Source organism: Haliotis cracherodii, unplaced genomic scaffold, assembly GCF_022045235.1.
Source record: "Haliotis cracherodii isolate W230 unplaced genomic scaffold, xgHalCrac1.p SCAF_2, whole genome shotgun sequence".
NCBI lineage: Eukaryota > Metazoa > Mollusca > Gastropoda > Lepetellida > Haliotidae > Haliotis > Haliotis cracherodii.
In genome coordinates, this window is record NW_027266275.1 from 50,233,428 (window position 1) to 50,251,709 (window position 18,282).

Sequence of the window (18,282 nt, forward strand, 5' to 3'; positions counted from 1 at the left end):
GATTTTAACGGGATTGTAACGACGATGTCGTGCACTTGGAAAGAGCTTGGATATACATGTACTTCTGAAAATCACAATGGTGGGACCGATAGAGTATATGATAGAGATCAACTTTGGACTTTCGCATTTTATCTATCCATCTATCTATATATCTATAGCTTTAACATATATTAACAAGCAGGCTTCTTTACTCTGTTGAGCCGAGTGCCGCGTTTTGTTGATCCATAAACAATTGTTAAAGCCTTTCTCATTTAGCAGACGCACCAATTACCCATCATCACTTAGCTAATGACTTTCAAAACCACCTGGTTTGCGAAAAAGACAAAAAATCATCTTGCAGTAATATGCCATTAGCTCTTTGGCTATAAAATAAAATATGAATGGTAAGTACGATTCTCGTAAAACTTGTTCATCACTCAAAAGTACACATATGTGATTTGTCTTTTTGGCTCCAAAGTGTATCCTATTGATTAATATAAAGTATATAAACACCCAGGTCTTCTGTATTCACGGCCTCGTTGTTCTAGAGATGTTGTTCCCGTTGTTTCTGGGTATCCTGGTCCAATGTGTTTCGACGGTTCAACAGATAACACAGACACGTTGGAACACAGGTAAGTCAGATTACGTTAATGTTTACGATTTCACTTTAGTAGTGTAATTATTTCGCTTCATACGGCAACATCATACATGTTAATAATGACGTTATAATAATCCCCGCCACATAATGCTCATCAATGCTTTATCACATCCAACGAACATTAGATAATAACTAGCCTCAATAGAAACATGGATTTTATCTGTGGTTACTCGATACTCAAATCGTCCTCGTTATCACGACATTGATAAGGAGGTTATATCTTCTATCAGTGAGGGTGTGAATATGGTTTTACGCCGCTTTTAGCAATATTCCAGCAATATCACGGCGGGGGACACCAGAAATGGGCTTCACACATTGTACCAATGTCGGGAATCGAACCCGGGTCTTCGGCGTGACGAGCGAGCGCTTTAAACACTAGGCTACCCGACCGCCCCATATCTTCTATCAACCTGCATCTGAATAACATATCTAGTGATATCTAGCCAATTCACTGAACAGAGTTACGTTCCCAAAATGTACTATGGTCCTATGCTGTCTATGAAGTGCGTCACTTCGGAACCACCCCTCAAACCTCACACCCCATAACGCCGCATAGCTTAACTGAAACACTCCTCAAAGTGGCGTAAAAAATAACCCACTCACTCATAATTTGTTCTCTGGTACCGAGAGGAAATATCTATATACCAGATGCATTCAACAAGCACTTGCCATGGTGGGAATACACGTGCATATACCAATGTATGCAACAAGCCCTTACTACGGTAGGAATATATGTGCATTACTGATGCATACAACAAGAATATAACTGAAATACTGTTCAAAGTGGTGTTAATTGTTTGATTGTCGTACAACGTTATGGATAACAACTTCTGGTTTATTGCATATAGCGACGTTTTGGTGTAGATTCTTACACCGTTATCAAGCTGGAGTGACAACAACCAAGGTATATATGCACGACATGTTGTGATAAGCAGCAGATGAACATTGACAACAACGGTAATAGATAACAAGTAGATGATTTGATGAAACCAAATGTACAGTAAGATTAACGATGAAGCACAGATATACAGTGAGGGTGAGGATTAAAGGGTTTATACAGTTGTGACAGGCTGATTGGATCCTAATTTAACTAGTCTATTGCTTAAGTAGATCTTCATGGGCTTACAAGCAAAAATTCCATACACATTGAAATTCATTTTGACAAAGTCCAAATCCTCTCAACAAAACATAAGGACTTCCCCAAAAGAAAACTCTCAGAAGATATAGAAATCCGCTGTCACAAAACTTTGATCAACAGAGATCAAGGGTATTACATTCCGTCTGCCTATAAAGATCTATTTAAGAAATAGACACGAATCGAAACGTCGTTATATGCTATAAACCAGAAGTTGTTATTCATAAAGTTGTACGTTTTTCTTACTGATTATTTGCCATTTGGTGTCGGCTCCTTCTGTCTTGCTTTTTTTCTTGTTCGTGGTTTTCTGATCAGAAACTATTAAAACAATGATGATGAAATGCACAAAATACAAATATCAATAATGTCTCACCAATCATGTTCCATAAATAAACATCGGCAAAGATAATCAATCTCTCAATAACCAAAAACAGATAATGCTGTCATTACAAAGTAACACAGAAAGGGGAAAAACGAAGTACAGGCTAAGAATTCCATGCGGTGTCATAATCATAAGGTTTGTTTTGTCAGGCACAAATCCACCAGAAACTGACTGTCATACAATGGCTGCCGTTTCAAACATCATCTTAATGGAGAAGATGGAAACTGTCTACATTATTTACGATGGCGAACAAGGTACGAAGATTCAGAGATTATAGTAGATAAAAGACAGAGAGGTGTTTTCCCAAATTATGATAACAACATGCATGTATGATACACATGTCTTAGTTTTGGTCTTCGAATTACGAGAATGATAAACTATATATCAGTTTCATTGTCAATTGAAAATATCTAAGTAAATGATAAAAATGAATTGTACTCGCGCTTAGCCAACACTCAAAGAATATTTATTTTTTAAAATATAATTTTGCTTATGTTTTTATTTTTCGGCACATAATTACAACATTTCAAACATGATATGGGTATGTGGTTGCAAATTCATTTCTTACGCAATTCTTCATTGAACCAGTTTACTTTTTAGACAAAATTACCCAGTCACATATTATTACATGTATTTATAACCTGTTGCAGAAATGAGTGATGAATAGATATAAATAATCGAATTTATAACAGTTCTTTCAATTTTGAATTACAGTATAAAACAACAGCTCGGTATACTTCAGTTTTTCCTTTAGTTTATTATAATACACTTTTGTTAAATAGCAATGGTTTGAGTATGTCAATACACAAATAAACCACCTTGTTATTTCACTGCATGGGAGTGTGATCATATTTTGCTCAGAGAACCAAGCATCCTCAGAATGGTTATTATGTGCCATTAAGGTGAACAGAGATTATTGAGATCATTATCGAACTTCAGCATTTGACAAGACAAAATCAGAGCAATATATTTATGTGAAGCTTGCAAATCGTGCATGCGATGTTAATGTACACATTCTATACAGTTCATATTGTATAAATTATTCTAGATGGTGGCTGTAGTGGTTTGTAACAATAACTGAAGAAAGGTACTTCGTGTTAAAAAGCCCTTTTATTCAGACCATGTGGTCAGCATGGTGGCCATCTTGTTACTACTCAAGGGGGAGCACTCTCGTTGGCTTAGCTGCTAGATACTGCTTGGGTATGACTACTTAATATAGATTAATGGACTTCTGTTGACATTAACACTTATCATTACATCTCCCTTTCTAAGTTGAAATTAACATTATATAAACTCTGAATTAAACTGGTAACAATGTAAACACTTTAAAGCCTGGCTAAGCACATCAACAATAGATAAGTTTAATTTCTTTTCTTTTCTTTTTCAATGAGTGCTTAAAATGACACATCATGTCAAATTGATCATGTTCAGTTCCTTCCTGATGAGTGTCTCTTCTTGTCATTCAGTTTGCACATTTATGATGGCTTGCCATTCTCTTAACTTTAGAACTTAAACTAAACTCAATTAAAGTCTCTGACAAAAACCTTGTCTACTGAAAATCAACTTCCGAAACATGAAACTTTAACAGTTCAGAATTCACACATCACTCGGTTTCGATCAGACGAGATGGCTTGTTGATGACTCGGCCAGATCGTGTTGTAGTACCACTCTGCTGTGCTTCGGGAGTTGTCAAGCAAGTTGTAGTTGTTGTTGTTGTTGCAGGCTGGTTAGTTGTAATGCGAGGTGTGTTGTCATGAGGAGTAAGGAGGAGATCACGGCGATTTCGTCTCAGTCTTCCACCTCCCTCTGTTTGCACAAGGTAGGATCTTGGTGCTACCTTTTGCACTATTTTACCTTTTTTTTTCCAGTCATTATTTGTGTCTCGATAAACTCTCACACTGCTACCTGGTTCTAACTGGGGTAGAGATAGAGGAGATGCTTTCTGGTCGAAGTAGTACTTTTGTTCCTCTTTCGAAACCAGCTTGTGTTTGATGACTTGATCTGGATCAGGTGTACTTGACTGAAGGAGATCTTTCTTCAGTGGGAGATTGGACCTGATTGTCCGATTCATTAACAGCTGTGACGGAGAGAAACTACCAGCTAGAGGTGTGGTACGATAGGCGAGCAGTCCTAGATGAGGATCCTCCCCACTGTCAATGCACTTTTTCAAGATGTTTTTGACAGTCTGGACTGTGCGTTCTGCAAGACCGTTTGACTGGGGGTATTTAGGACTAGATGTAGAGTGTTTAAAGTCCCATTCAACAGCAAAATCTGCAAATTCTGCACTTGCATAACATGGTCCGTTATCACTGAACAGTTCAACTGGTGAACCATGTCTGGCAAATATGGATCGTAGTGCTTTGATGACGGCTTGGCTGGACTGATTTGACAAAGCAATGACTTCTGGGAAGTTAGAGTATGCGTCCACAACTAAAAGATAGTCTTTTGAGTAGAGTTCAAAAAGATCAGTGGAGACATACTGCCATGGCTGAGTAGCTACTGGGTGAGGTGATAGTGGTTCAGGTTGATGACGATGACGATAGTTCAAGCACGTCTCACATCCACTTACCATGACATCTACGTCATGATTCATTCGAGGCCAGAATAGAACTTCTCTAGCTCTCTGCTTGCATTTTTCTTGACCCAGATGTCCTGCATGTATTTTCTGCAACATCAGTTTCCGCATACCTTTGGGAATGACGATGCGGTTGCCTTTGAAGACTACTCCGTCAATACATGAAAGTTCATCTCGATAATTCCAGAAATCATCCAGGTTTCTTAGGCACTGTGAATGTTCATTAGGCCAACCTGTCAAGATGATTGCTTTTAGAGCTGTCATTTCTGGATCTATGGTGCTTTCTGCTCTGATCTGTGCGAATCTGTCGGTTGACACCTGCACTGTTGACAAGATACTGTCAAGATACATTTGTACATCTGCTTCAGTTGTACTGGTGGGTGATTGATCACTAGGAAAGTTCCTTGACAGGGTATCTGCTGCATACATCTCTCGACCAGGAGTGTACATTACCTCCATGTCATATTTCTGCATGCGAAGATGGAAACGTTGAATACGTGGAGGACAGTCATTCAGAGCTTTCTTGAAGATGGGAATCAGTGGTTTATGGTCAGTTTCTGTGAGAAACTTTCTCCCATACACATATTGATGGAACCGTTCAGCTCCAAAACACAATGCTAGTGCTTCCTTCTCGATCTGTGCGTAGTGAGTCTCTGCAGTGGTCATCGCCCTTGACGCATATGCTACTGGCATCCATGCATCTTCATGTTGCTGCAGCAGTATGGCACCAAGTCCATGTTTTGATGCATCTGTAGACACTTTGATGGGTTTCTTGGTATCATAGAATTGAAGAACCGGTCTTTGTGAGATGAGGTTTCGAAGTTCTTCCCATGATTTGTCCTGTTCATGAGACCAAGACCAATGACTGTCTTTTTCCAACAGCTGCCTAAGTGGTGCTGATTTTGTTGAGAGGTCTTAAATGTACCTTCCTAGGTAATTAACCATCCCAAGGAACCGTTGCAGTTCCTTCTTTTCTGTGAGTTTCTGAAGATCCATGATGGCTTTCACCTTGTTAGGGTCTGGTTTGAGTCCATCAACAGAAATCCTATCTCCCAGGAAGGTAAGATCTGTGACACCCACTTCACATTTCTCTCTATTCAATTTCAGACCACTGTCTCTACACTTCTGAAGTACTGCTTTCAGTCGCTCGTTGTGCTCTCTGGTGTCTTTACCAAAGATGATCATGTCATCCATACTGGTGTCTACACCTCTAATGTGCTCGAAGAGTTGATGTATGGTTCGATGATACACTTCTGGCGCACTTGAAATACCAAATGGGAGTCTGAGATAACGGTATCTCCCAAATGGTGTGTTGAATGCTGTCAGCATTGAGCTGGCATGATCTAGCTTCATTTGCCAAAAGCCTGAGGAGGCGTCCAGCTTGCTAAACACTTTAGCACCAGCAAACTGCGACATCACTTCTTCACGAGTTGGGAGTTTATAGTGTTCTCTCTGAACTGCTAGATTCAAATTGCGAGGATCTAGGCATATTCTCAATTTCCCTTGTTTCTTGTGCACAATCACCATCGAACTAACCCATTCAGTAGGTTCTGTAACCTCTGTGATCACTCCAAGTGATTTCATTCTGTTCAACTCTTCTTTAAGTTGATCATGGAGAGCAAATGGCACTTTTCTACAAGCTTCTATGACTGGTGTGACTTCTTTGTCCACTTTTATGGTATGTTCACCAGGAAAGCATCCTAGCCCTGTGAATACATTTTGATATTCACTTAGAATATCTTCTGGCTTTGTAGAATTCTGGCTGTTCAAATTTTTCTCATCAACATTGATTTCGTAAACTCTACGAACCAAGTTCAGTCTCTCACAATCCTCCACACCAAGGATACATCTATTGTTGTCTGGCGTTACCATGAATACAGTCTTGTATGGTTTACCTTTGTAGGTGACTGTGAGTTCTGCCTGTCCTTCAACAGGTATGTCAATTCCACCATAAGCTTTTAGGCTCATCTTAGGAGGTTCTAATGGTGGCTGGTATTTTAGTTTATTCCACTGTGACAAGCTGATGAGGTTCATGTCTGAGCCGCTGTCAAGTTTGAGGGGTACCTGTGTTCCATTTATGTCAAGTGACATCATCCAAGCCTTTGAGTTAGAGACCCTCTGACTGTCTGTATCCACAACATCAACGAAGAATTCTGCATCTTCTGGTGGATAATCACATGCTTCTGCATCAATATCATAGACACGTCGGGATCGACCTGAATGAGATCTACATTGTGTAGCAAAATGTCCGAGAAGACCACATTTCAAACACTTTTGACCAGATACTGGACATTTCTGTTTTCGGGTATGATTTCTTCCACACCGTCCACAAAGCTCTTGTTTTACTGTTTCTTGTTTACTTGTTTGCTTGTAGTTCATTTTCTGTTTTGGTTTTGACTTTGGTTTGGATTTTATGTAATGAACTGCACAATCTTCACTTACTTCTTTAGCTTGACAACTTGCCATTTCTGCAGCACGACATGTGTCTATTGCTTTTGAAAGAGTTAATCTATCATCACGCAGTAATTTCTCTCGATAAGCACTGTTGTACACGCCACACACCATTCTGTCTCTAACCAAACTGTCTTTGAGTTGTCCAAATTCACAAGATTTAGCTTTTTGTTGCAATTCACTAACATACTGATCTATTGTCTGGTCTGCCTTTTGTGAACATGTAAAAAATTTGTATCTCTCAAATGTCACATTTTTTCTGGGAACACAGTACTGCTCAAATTTTTCTAAGATTTTTTCAACTTTCTGTTTATCTTCCTCTTCAACCCATTCAAAAGAATTAAATACTTCTCTGGCATTTTCTCCAATGCAATGCAGCAATAAAGATGACTTGTATACATCAAGTTTGTTTTTACCATCAACAGTAATGGTGTAGTAGCATTCCCATGCTTGCTTGAAACGGCGCCAGTTTTCACTCACATTTCCAGCAAGTTCCAAAGGTTTGGGAGGCTCCAAGTTATTCATTATTGTTGTCAGTAACTTCTTTGATGGGTAGACTTACTTCTGACACCATGTAGTGGTTTGTAACAATAACTGAAGAAAGGTACTTCGTGTTAAAAAGCCCTTTTATTCAGACCATGTGGTCAGCATGGTGGCCATCTTGTTACTACTCAAGGGGGAGCACTCTCGTTGGCTTAGCTGCTAGATACTGCTTGGGTATGACTACTTAATATAGATTAATGGACTTCTGTTGACATTAACACTTATCATTACAGTGGCTGAAACCAGTCGATAACAAAACAGTTGGTGAGTAGATGTCCATAATGTACACACAGTGGTAATAGTAAATAAACACGCAAATCACGCAAAGCAGTTCTCTACAAACTAAATATAAGATAGCTACGCAATAAATCGCAAAGAGCAATGAAGAACGAAGCGTGGTTTATTTCACACTAAAAGAAATGTTCCATCGTGACTTCATTTCTGGATATTCGGATATGCGCTTCTAATTTGATGACGTCAAATATTGGACGACGTAATTTTTGAGCGGGAAGTGTCTTGCGAGTTGTCCTCCATAGATGCAGCTGGGGTTCCTCAGAAAAACGTAGTAGCCGAACGATCGCATCCAAACGTGGGAGGGATATGACAATCGGATTTAGGAGACGAAAGGTACAGAGAATATGCGACAAAACGTAACGAACCTGTTCATAAAATGGACTTATCTGACATTGACGAGGTCGGATTCTATTCAGGGAGTCATCATTATTAAAGTTAGGTAACTATTTTAAAAAGTTGCACATTTATCAACATCCTTCAATGGGCTGAACATAACGTTGATATCTCATATAAGAAATAAACGACTTGTGATCGTTGTTTATCGTTCAATAAAACAGTGTAGGAAGAATAACGACCACGTGTCGTTAATTTCTAAAATAATGCTTAATGAAAATTAATGCAATGACCATGCACATTTACACTTTCACACTTCAGATACCTGTCTATACAAACTCACTGGTAACTTGACGCATCGAACAAAAATACAGTTTACGGGAGAGGATACATTTCAGGATGACTTGACATCAGTCATTGACGACTTGGTTCAGCATGGGAATATCGATATGATGCGCAGAAGGCTCAACGTTGTCCTGTCCTGCTCGGCAAGGTGCATTCAACAAGCTCTAGTCACGGTAAGAACATACGTACATGTATATACACATGTTCTTGCATACAAGATGCACGCACTAAACTCTTTCCACTAAAGGAATGTAGTAGATACTAGATGCACTCAACATGTTCTTGCCACGATAGGTATTTACGTATATACCAGGTGCACTCAACAAGCTCTTGCCACGGTAAAGGATATACGTACATACTAGCTGCCCTGTACAAGCTCTTGCGACGGGAGGAATAAACGCGTATATAATAGACACATTCATTAAGCTCTTGCAGTCTTGCCAAGGTTGAAACATACCTACATACCATGTGCATTTCTATATATTAGTATATTTCTTAAGGTTTGTTACATGCATGGCGGCAAACTTCATACTTCCAATGGATGTTGTTGCTCTGACACCAACACCTTAATTTCGCGAAGAAATATCAGTATACAGAAAATACAGAATACGTGTTAAGACATATTCTTGTCACTGTAGCTGTGATCTTAACAATACTTGTAGATGAACTTGCATGTCCGTTTTTCAGGGGCTGGAGCTTGATATGAAGGTCGGCAAGCAGTCTGTGTTGAGACATTTTTCTAAGTGGATTCTCATTCCAAATGACAACACAGGCATTGCTGTCACAAATTTGAAGATGGACAATGTTATCTTACTGACCGATAACAAGGTAGGTTCACCTATCTTAGACCATATTCGCGTTCACGTCTCTATGTCACAATATCTTGCTGCTTGCGATTTGTTCAGAGTCTTCGAGAATCACATCACAAGAACATATAAATGTAGAACTGACGGGCGTAACATAATAAATATCAAATACATTAAGGTAAAGAATGTATCTTTTTGTCTCCAAGAAGTTGTGCAGTTAAAGTGTTTGTTCAGGTTAAGATAACTAAGCATTCAAGTTTCAAACTAAACTTCTGCATAGTAAATCGGACATATATCATATCAGTATATTTGTAAAGTCATGCACATCGCGCAATTGTGTGATAATTTAAGTTTGATTTAATCGGTATGATAGTACGAAACCAAGAGTCATAATCTCAGAGTCACTTTGCATAGTTGCCCCAGAGAACCCATGGTCATGGGTTAACCATTCTTCCCACATTCAACTGATGCTGTGATAAAACTCAACTGTTGTCAAAAGCGGCATTAAACCAAACTCACTCACACACTATTTGCCAACTTTACCCTTAAACAACATGAAAGTATTGTTTAGTTTTCAACTTTCATATTTGTAGAATACAACGATAAACGAGGTCGCCACGTTGCTCTGGGCGAAGGAAGGTAGACAGTGGGACATTCTTGACAGAGGCAGCACAATCAGCCTAAACAACTCCACGGTGTTCCCTAATACTAGATTTGGTCTCAATGGAAGAAAACTTATGGTTGTGGCGCTTGAGGTAGTAATACATATATTATGCTAATGTGATACGCCCACTGATTGATCGTGATTAGTGACTTGGCTTCCACAATATAGCTAACAAACATGTTATATATACATACCTCATACAAATTACTGACACACAGTTATGTGTTTTCCTGTTTTGATTTTGCCAGTGGAAACCCTTCAGTGTAAAGGAGCGAGACAGTGGCATCGTTACCTATAGTGGTATATCCGGTGAATACATGGACTACCTTTCAAAAAGCTTCAATTTCAGGTAACTGTGTCTTGATCTGTTTGAGAAGCAGGAATCGTTGGTTAAATATATTATTGGTAAAAATTCTAACCAGAATTGATACTACATCAAACTTTAGCGTGGTGTGATTATATATAATTATGAAACTTATGATAGCAAAAGCTACAAGTAACATTCTGCTGAAATATTCACCCTTTTCTAATTTTCTTGACATGTGTTATGAATAACACCCTATGCAAGTTTGTGGTGAAATCACGATCTGTTACTAGTTACAAGTACATCGAGCCCCCGGACAACTTGTGGGGACACAAGACCGAAGACGGGAATTGGACGGGAATTGTAGGCCTGCTCCAAAGAGAGGTAGATTTTTGTTTTACAGGGAGGTGAACTGTATGACTTTTTATCGTGCTTTCCAATGTGCAGATGATGTTACAAGCATGACGTCTCTATGAAATTCTCAGAATATAACCCGAATGACACTGGTGATATTTCATCTTCCCGGGGCAAGGGCGTTAACCAAGGGCGTTAAGCCGAACCAGGCTAGAATTTCCAGGCTTGATCGCAGCGCCACCAGTGGTTCGTTATGTCCCTCCTATTGACCAATCATATACGACTTCTCAAAGCACTTGCATTTGCTTCAGACAACATGGCGGCGCCTAGTCAAGACGATCTGATCTGATTGATAATCAAGATCTATAGATATTGTAATAAACCGGGTCTTAACTCGTGAAGTGCATCAAATCACTGAAGCACCTGGATTAAAAACATGAAAAAATGTCTGTCGATACCCAGTTGGCGGTACACATGCATTGCAAATCATGCACTTTGTTTTTTGCGAACCGGATGTCTTGTTCTCTACATGATTGTGATTGGACTATGCAAACACTCATTGGTCAAGCCAAAATATAACTCCGGCAGTCCAGCCTAGTTCGGCAAGAGTGGAAACTGGACTATATTAATCAGTTAACGCCCTTGCCTCGGGAAGAAGAGTATATTTATGAATAAATGAACATGACATTTGACATGATATCGCCAAATAGCAGATGCTGTGAAAGCCAGAGAATTTTTTCATGTTGATGTTGAAATGTTAATGTCGTAATCAAGATGACTATCTGTGAAATACACAACCTGCAAGAATTTAAACTGCCTGCACATCTCAAAGTTGATTGCACCACTCACTTCGTGTTATTCCAGGAAGCAGACATGTGTTCTGTTCCCTATGCATTTAACATTGAACGTGCTGAGGTGATGGAGTTTACATATCCTGTACTCATGGAATACTCAACAGTGATCTATAAAACATCGCAAGATGAAAGCAAGATATGGAAAGTGTTGATCTCTTGTTTTAAATGGGAGGTCTACATTGTTGGAGTTGTTGTGATGCTCACCGTTGGACTGCTACACGTATGTCTGCTTAAGTCAACCCCTGATCCATCTCAAGATGGGCGAATAATGAAAAACTCCGTTTGTTCTGGTGGTCTTTTGATGGGAATCATGCCTCCTCTGAATCAGGGTGAGTGGTTAACACATATTGTTCCGACAAGAAATGAATCAATGTTCTCCGGTAAAAAAAGTTAACTTGGTGAAATTATATTCAAGTTACCACTATACCTAGTTAACCATACGTTATGCCATACAATACCTAGTTAACGTCATAGTATACAACTCTTCGGATAATATGTAGGGGAATTTGAATGAAAATGGTATGTGAGATAATATGTAAGTATTTCGTTCAACCTGTCTTTTCCTTCGTAAGCTTGCAAGTTTTGGACTTCTGACTTGACTAAATACATACGTGTAACTAAAATGCGTGAACATTGTCGATATTTTATGCCTGAGGAGAAAGGATTACTGTGAGCAAGTCCTCGGCCATGGAGTTTCTTAAAAAAGATATATGAACCATATTTTTACCAATGCAATTAGGTCTTAAAAGTGTCATTCACATATACACTCTTCAGAAAAAGACACGGAAAGGTAGACTTTAATTTAATATAATAGATTTTGGAGCTCGATAGTCACATGTTGTCGTTGTACAAAGGCATTGAAAACTGGTCATTGTCATGTCACATAAGGCCACAGGGTTGCGCTGAACTCGTATCTCGTGTGACCGCCACGGGCAGCAATCACGGCTCTGCATCTCCTCGGCACTGACTGGATAAGTGTACGAATTCTGTCCTGCGGGATTCTGCGCCATTCTGATTGCGACGCGTTGGCCAGTTGGGGAGTGTCTGCGGCACACACACACACACACACACACACACACACACACACACACACACACACACACACACACACACACACACACACACACACACACACCATGACACTACCGCCACGCGCTGCCGCCAGTGGAGCTAAACGCTCATTTCGACGATGATAAACACGTTGTCTTCCATCTTGCTGGTGAAGAAGAAATCATGATTCATCGCTAAACCACACTCGTCTCCAGTTTCTCAAACGTCCAAGGCTGTAAGGTATGGCACCAACGCAAGCGTCGGCAAAACAGGCATGATAACTGGTCTTCTGGGTCCGATTCCAGCCTCGCGAGGATGGTTCCTGACAGTCTGATCCGATATACTCCTCAAACCAGGGATGCGTCCTGCAGTCTCCGTAGCTGTGGCATTGCAATGACATAGGTGGAACAGTCGAATCTAGTGATCCTGTGCAAGGGGTGGTAACTCTTGATCGGCCGGTTCTTGGACGAAGTGCAGTAGAATTGAACTGTGGGTATCGGTCCCAAAGGCGGCAAATGGTGCTGTGGTGAACGTTGAAGTGGCATGCAATAGAACACTGCGATTCCCCTCTTTGGATACGCCCTATTGCGATGTTCCGATCGGCAGCGCTGAGTCTCGGCATTTTCGAACAACTGAATGACAAATTATTGGCTTATGCTTGCCTTTTTATAGCCACTACCACAAGTTACGAATGCCATAACTCGCACGTGGATTTTGCTTTACTGTGTTTTTCCTCCATGACATTTTTGAACAAATGTGAAAACAATGCCGTTTAAAACATTGCAAATCGACAATGGCTGCGTTTTGACGCACCGTTTGTCGAATATCAGGCCACCAACATTTTCCAATAACATATATCCAATTTATATTCCGTATTTTTTGTTAAGTCAAGTTCAATGAACTACATAAAACCTGTGCGTTTCCTTTTTTGAAGAGTGTATAACATTGAAAACAATTTCGTAAATAATGAAGAAGGTGTGGACCAAAAAGGATATGAATCAAACCTCGTATTCTATCGTTTATAATATTTATATTCATAATTGTTTTAGCCTCAGTGGACATCCCCATGTTTGACTCTGGGCGGATGCTGTTCAGCTGTTGGTGGTTGTTCTGCCTCATCATGACAGCTATCTACAGAGGTAACCTTATGGCATTCCTCACTGTCAGTAGAACAGTCGTCCCATTCCGTACCCTGGAGGAGCTGGCTAACCAAGACGTGTACGATATTGGGGCACCTGTTGGGAGTTATCTTAGTTTGGCTATAATGGTGAGCGTTTTAAGAAATTAGCTGTCTACTAATCTGCACAATGTCTATTAAATGATTGTCGACTACGATGCAATGGTGTTTTGACAAATCATCTTCTTGATCAGTAACAGTTTGTCGCGACAACACACCTGTTGAAACTCGCTTCCGTTCTTGTCAAACATGATAAAGTAACATTGATTTGCATCGTAGTAATTAATGTGTCAATTAATATAACACACGTCCAACTGGCATGGACTATGATACTAATAGAACTTAAATCGCTTGATTTGACCAAACAATTAAGTGACTATTTGTGCACAAACATGTAAGCTGGGATAGTTGATAAATGATTGTCAATGAATACTTACTATTGAATTGTTTAAGTTTGTTGTAATTCAGAAAGAGATACACAATCGTTTCTGGTACATATGTACTAAGGGAATACTTATCGTACCAATGTACGATAAGGACAAATGATGAAAAGTTATCTTCCCTTGAAAGATTCTTCTACTCTACTCTATGCCTAGATTTCCTCACAACAGGACAGACCTGTACAAAGTAAAGAACAGGCCAACGCTTGTTTTCTTCAGAGCTCCAATCAGACAACGCTGAAAAAAATATGGAAGAAAATACAACAAACACATGCTGTTGGTCCCAAGTCTGGAGATGCTGATTACGTGTACCAGCTACAACGACTGCATGAGGGATACTTTGCGTACATGCAGTCAAACGTGGCTTCTGATGTTATCATGAATGGTACATGTAGTCTTGCTAAGATGAAAGAAGCCTTCCTACCAACCGTATCTAGCATGACGTTTCCTTTGCATTCTCCTCTAGCGAGACTCTTCCACTCAAAGTAAGGACATATCTTTAATTTGACCTTCCTCAGATCCCTACAACCGAATCCCGCGCTAGCTTTTTCTGCATGTAACTTCCACGAAATTGAGCATGATGCAGACAAATATAAATTTCTAATTAGGCCGACTCTGAGACTTAAATATACTCTGCAAATAAACAGAAACCCGTGAATTTAAATGTATATTTTATATGTCATATCAATAATCATCAGATTGTAATCTATTGTTCAAAATTGGCACACATCATTGTCATTGAAATAGGTTCCATATCTCACACATGGAACAGTAGAATGTCAATGTGAAGTACCCCTGTTCTCAATATCGTGTATGGCCACCATTATAGTCCAAAACTAACTGACATCGTCGTTCCATGGAAGCAATGAGATACCGAATTGTGCATTGAGGAATGTTCATCCATTCTACTGCTGACGTGCTCGCAGTCGTTGATCCAGTGCATCCAATACATGTTCGATTGGGTTAAAATATGAAGACATGGAGGGCCATGACAGGACCTTGATGTTGTGATTTCTGAACAGGCTGTTGTCAGTCTAGCCCTGTGTCTTTTTGGAAAAGGCCGCGTGGCGAAAAATCTCATCCGTATAACGTTGAGCCGTTAAATCCCCAGAACTTGCACCAAGCCTGTTTTACTAGTGTAGAAGGTGGCGACCCACACTACTACCACCAAATCTGTCCACTTCCTGTGTGCAGTTTCGTGCATAACGTCCCCCGAGACACCTGTATACACGACATCTACCATCCGCACGGCGAACCATAAAACGTTACGCGTCACTAAATCAAATCTCCATCACAGTTGTGGCCATACCCTGTGACCTTGACATCAGTGACGTGCAGGTCCATCAAAATGCCATCGCGAACTGGTCGTCTGGGGCGAAGAGCTTCAGCGCGTAAACGGTTCCTCATTTCCTGGGCTGATATCCTACGCAATCCTGGTATTGCCTTAGTTGGCCGTGGTGACCGTAATTCACGTAGCCGTATGAATCTCCCCTATTCTGTGACGGTCACGTGTTGTCCCGTGTGTCTGATAACTGTTCAACAGTCTTGTAATGGTGCTTGGTGTTACGTGGAAAAACCTGGCTACGGCCAAAGATGATACCTCTGTTTGCACTCGACCGATGATGTTATTGCGTTGGGCTTCCGTCAATCGTGTCATGTTTTCTCTGTTCACGTGCCTTGCTATAGAATTGTGATGTTGCGTGTCATGTCGATGTGTTTCGGCGCCAGGCTCTCACGTGGTTTTGTTTTTGCGATATTTCCATCGTTTCATCAAATTTCTGTAACACCTTATTCTTTCCTCTTTACCTTTGTGTTTCTTTCTTTGCAGAATATACATTGCTGCTATGTTCCCCTCACTAAAACCTCTTGGAAGAATAAATCCAAGTAGTAACTGCACTGCAATTCTGCAACCAAAGCTGCATAACGTTAATCTAACATGAGCAAATGCATGTACTTTCGGTATTTTCATTACAGGGTGTTGTCTGTGATGGACACGGGACTGTATCCTAAATGGTATGGGAAGTGGGTTCCCACCCAGGAGTCCTGTTCTGACAAGTCTATAGATGTAGACGTGTCTACACTACACGTACACGACTACTACAGTGCCCTCGCAGCTTGTGCTGTCGGTGTATCTGTTGCCTCCATGGTGCTACTGGGCGAGACTTATTTGTTTCAAATTATGCCACGAAGGAACATCGCTTCATTGAAAGATACTTAGCTATCACTTTGCATGTTCACGTCAGCATCCCCAACATGACACATGTCCCTTAAACTTGATTGTTCAAATAACACGTTGGGTTGCAATAAAAATAAATGTGTTAAGTGTTGTGCAATAATAAAAAAAACCTGTTGTTATGCAATAAAAGTCATTATCCGTTCTAATTGTTCGTACTACATACTGATGTATCCAAGACAATTGTTGTATAGGATGAGGCCACATATGCAAGTAAGTGGGCATATATCACTGCGATGATACCTCATACACTGGCAAACTTGACCAGAACAACATCTCCACGTGCTGAGAAGAGCTATTCCGCGCGGGTTAACAGTCAGGGTCATACTGGGTCACTGCTGGCAGTTGTAAATCTAGAATGCTTATACACTCTATTGTTTTTGTTTAACCATATTCCAGATTATACATACCCCAACAACGGATAGACCGAAGAATCTTAATTCGCTGTGCAGAGTTGCGTGGCTTGGGCACGCCAGACACCTATGATTATGGGTTTGAATCCCGGTTGTTTCTAGGTTTGGCAGCACAAACCCGTGCTCGTGAGTTTCACCGAAGTGTTACACTGCTGAGACCTGCATCACTTCGGGCTCTCTCTCACACTTACCTTTCCTACGCCGTGATGTAACTGGAATAATGTTAAAAGCGGCGTTAAACCCAATATGATCTACGTTTCAGAAACGTTTGTTTGTAATTTTTATGCCTGTTTGTATAATGAAGGAGCCTTTTGCATCAACTCGTACAGATATTCACAAAATGAAAAAAAAATAGTAGAGCTATACTGCAGTGCTTGCATTTATTATGCCAATACAACGTCTGGATCGCCATGTACACCCGCAATATCATAACAAATGATGTTGACAACACTTGCGGTAGCCAGATCTGCAGTCTTGGCATGCTATTCTATATTAGGAAGATGTGTGGCAAAATGAAGAAATAAACTGTGTTTTGCCTGAGATTGAAATATTTACCTTTTTTACTTCCCTAGTGGTAATACAACTGAAATATTCCATATCAGAGCAAACTACACGGGACCCGTCAACATCCTGGTTGGAATTGGTCAACACATACATACATACAGAGGGCACACCTTCATCAACTTAATTGATGGACAGGCCTACCTACCTTTATGCACCAAATCTTCAACTTTATATGTTACAAACACCTCTCTAACTCCGGTAAAATAAAATATCCTTAAATAAACCCATTATATTCCTATGTTCATTCTCTCCCACCCATATCTAACCCTAAAGCCACAGTCACACCGGATCGTACGATTTCTGGAATGTGCGATTGCTGGCAATTTCGCCGAGGTACGACCAATCGGCAATGTTTGCTACGATCTCCATTTGTGATCGCATACTGTGATTGGTGGTAGGTTCTTGTATGATTGGCGGTACGCGTGGTAGTGCGATCACCAACAACTGGAGAAGTTAAATCGTAGGTATTCGTGCGACTAGCGGTAGCGATCAGCAACCGATCGTACGATCATTCGTGACGATCAGCGAACGATCGTACAATCAATCGTGGCGACCTGCGACCGCTCGCACAATCGATCAGAGCCAACTGTCATCAGCGTCAATTGAAGTCTTCTCGGCAGCACTGGTACACCCGCCATAGCGAAATGCTGTCTTAGGGTGTGGTAGTGGAGAGTGATCTGAACCCCAGAAGCCACTCCAACTATACTAATCTGCGAACTAAAGACTGG

General features: G+C 40.4%; 1 protein-coding gene across 1 annotated transcript; it reads left to right on the forward strand.

The window, feature by feature from the left end:
• The first annotated feature begins 529 nt into the window (after positions 1-529).
• On the forward strand, positions 530-16,562 carry LOC139467632 (probable glutamate receptor). The gene is made up of 11 exons (XM_071249158.1): positions 530-611; positions 2,304-2,408; positions 8,672-8,868; positions 9,383-9,523; positions 10,095-10,256; positions 10,414-10,514; positions 10,763-10,853; positions 11,688-12,006; positions 13,777-13,994; positions 14,564-14,829; positions 16,319-16,562. Exons 1-11 carry the CDS (start codon positions 530-532, stop codon positions 16,560-16,562), a joined length of 1,926 nt encoding a protein of 641 aa, XP_071105259.1.
• Positions 16,563-18,282: the final 1,720 nt, after the last annotated feature.

Bases quoted from the DNA above. Each gene is read 5' to 3' on its own strand.
- LOC139467632 (XM_071249158.1), top strand. From the start codon at position 530: ATGTTGTTCCCGTTGTTTCTGGGTATCCTGGTCCAATGTGTTTCGACG. The intron at 2,409-8,671 runs GTACGAAGATTC...TTCACACTTCAG, and splicing joins TATTTACGATGGCGAACAAG to ATACCTGTCTATACAAACTC. The intron at 9,524-10,094 runs GTAGGTTCACCT...TCATATTTGTAG, and splicing joins TCTTACTGACCGATAACAAG to AATACAACGATAAACGAGGT.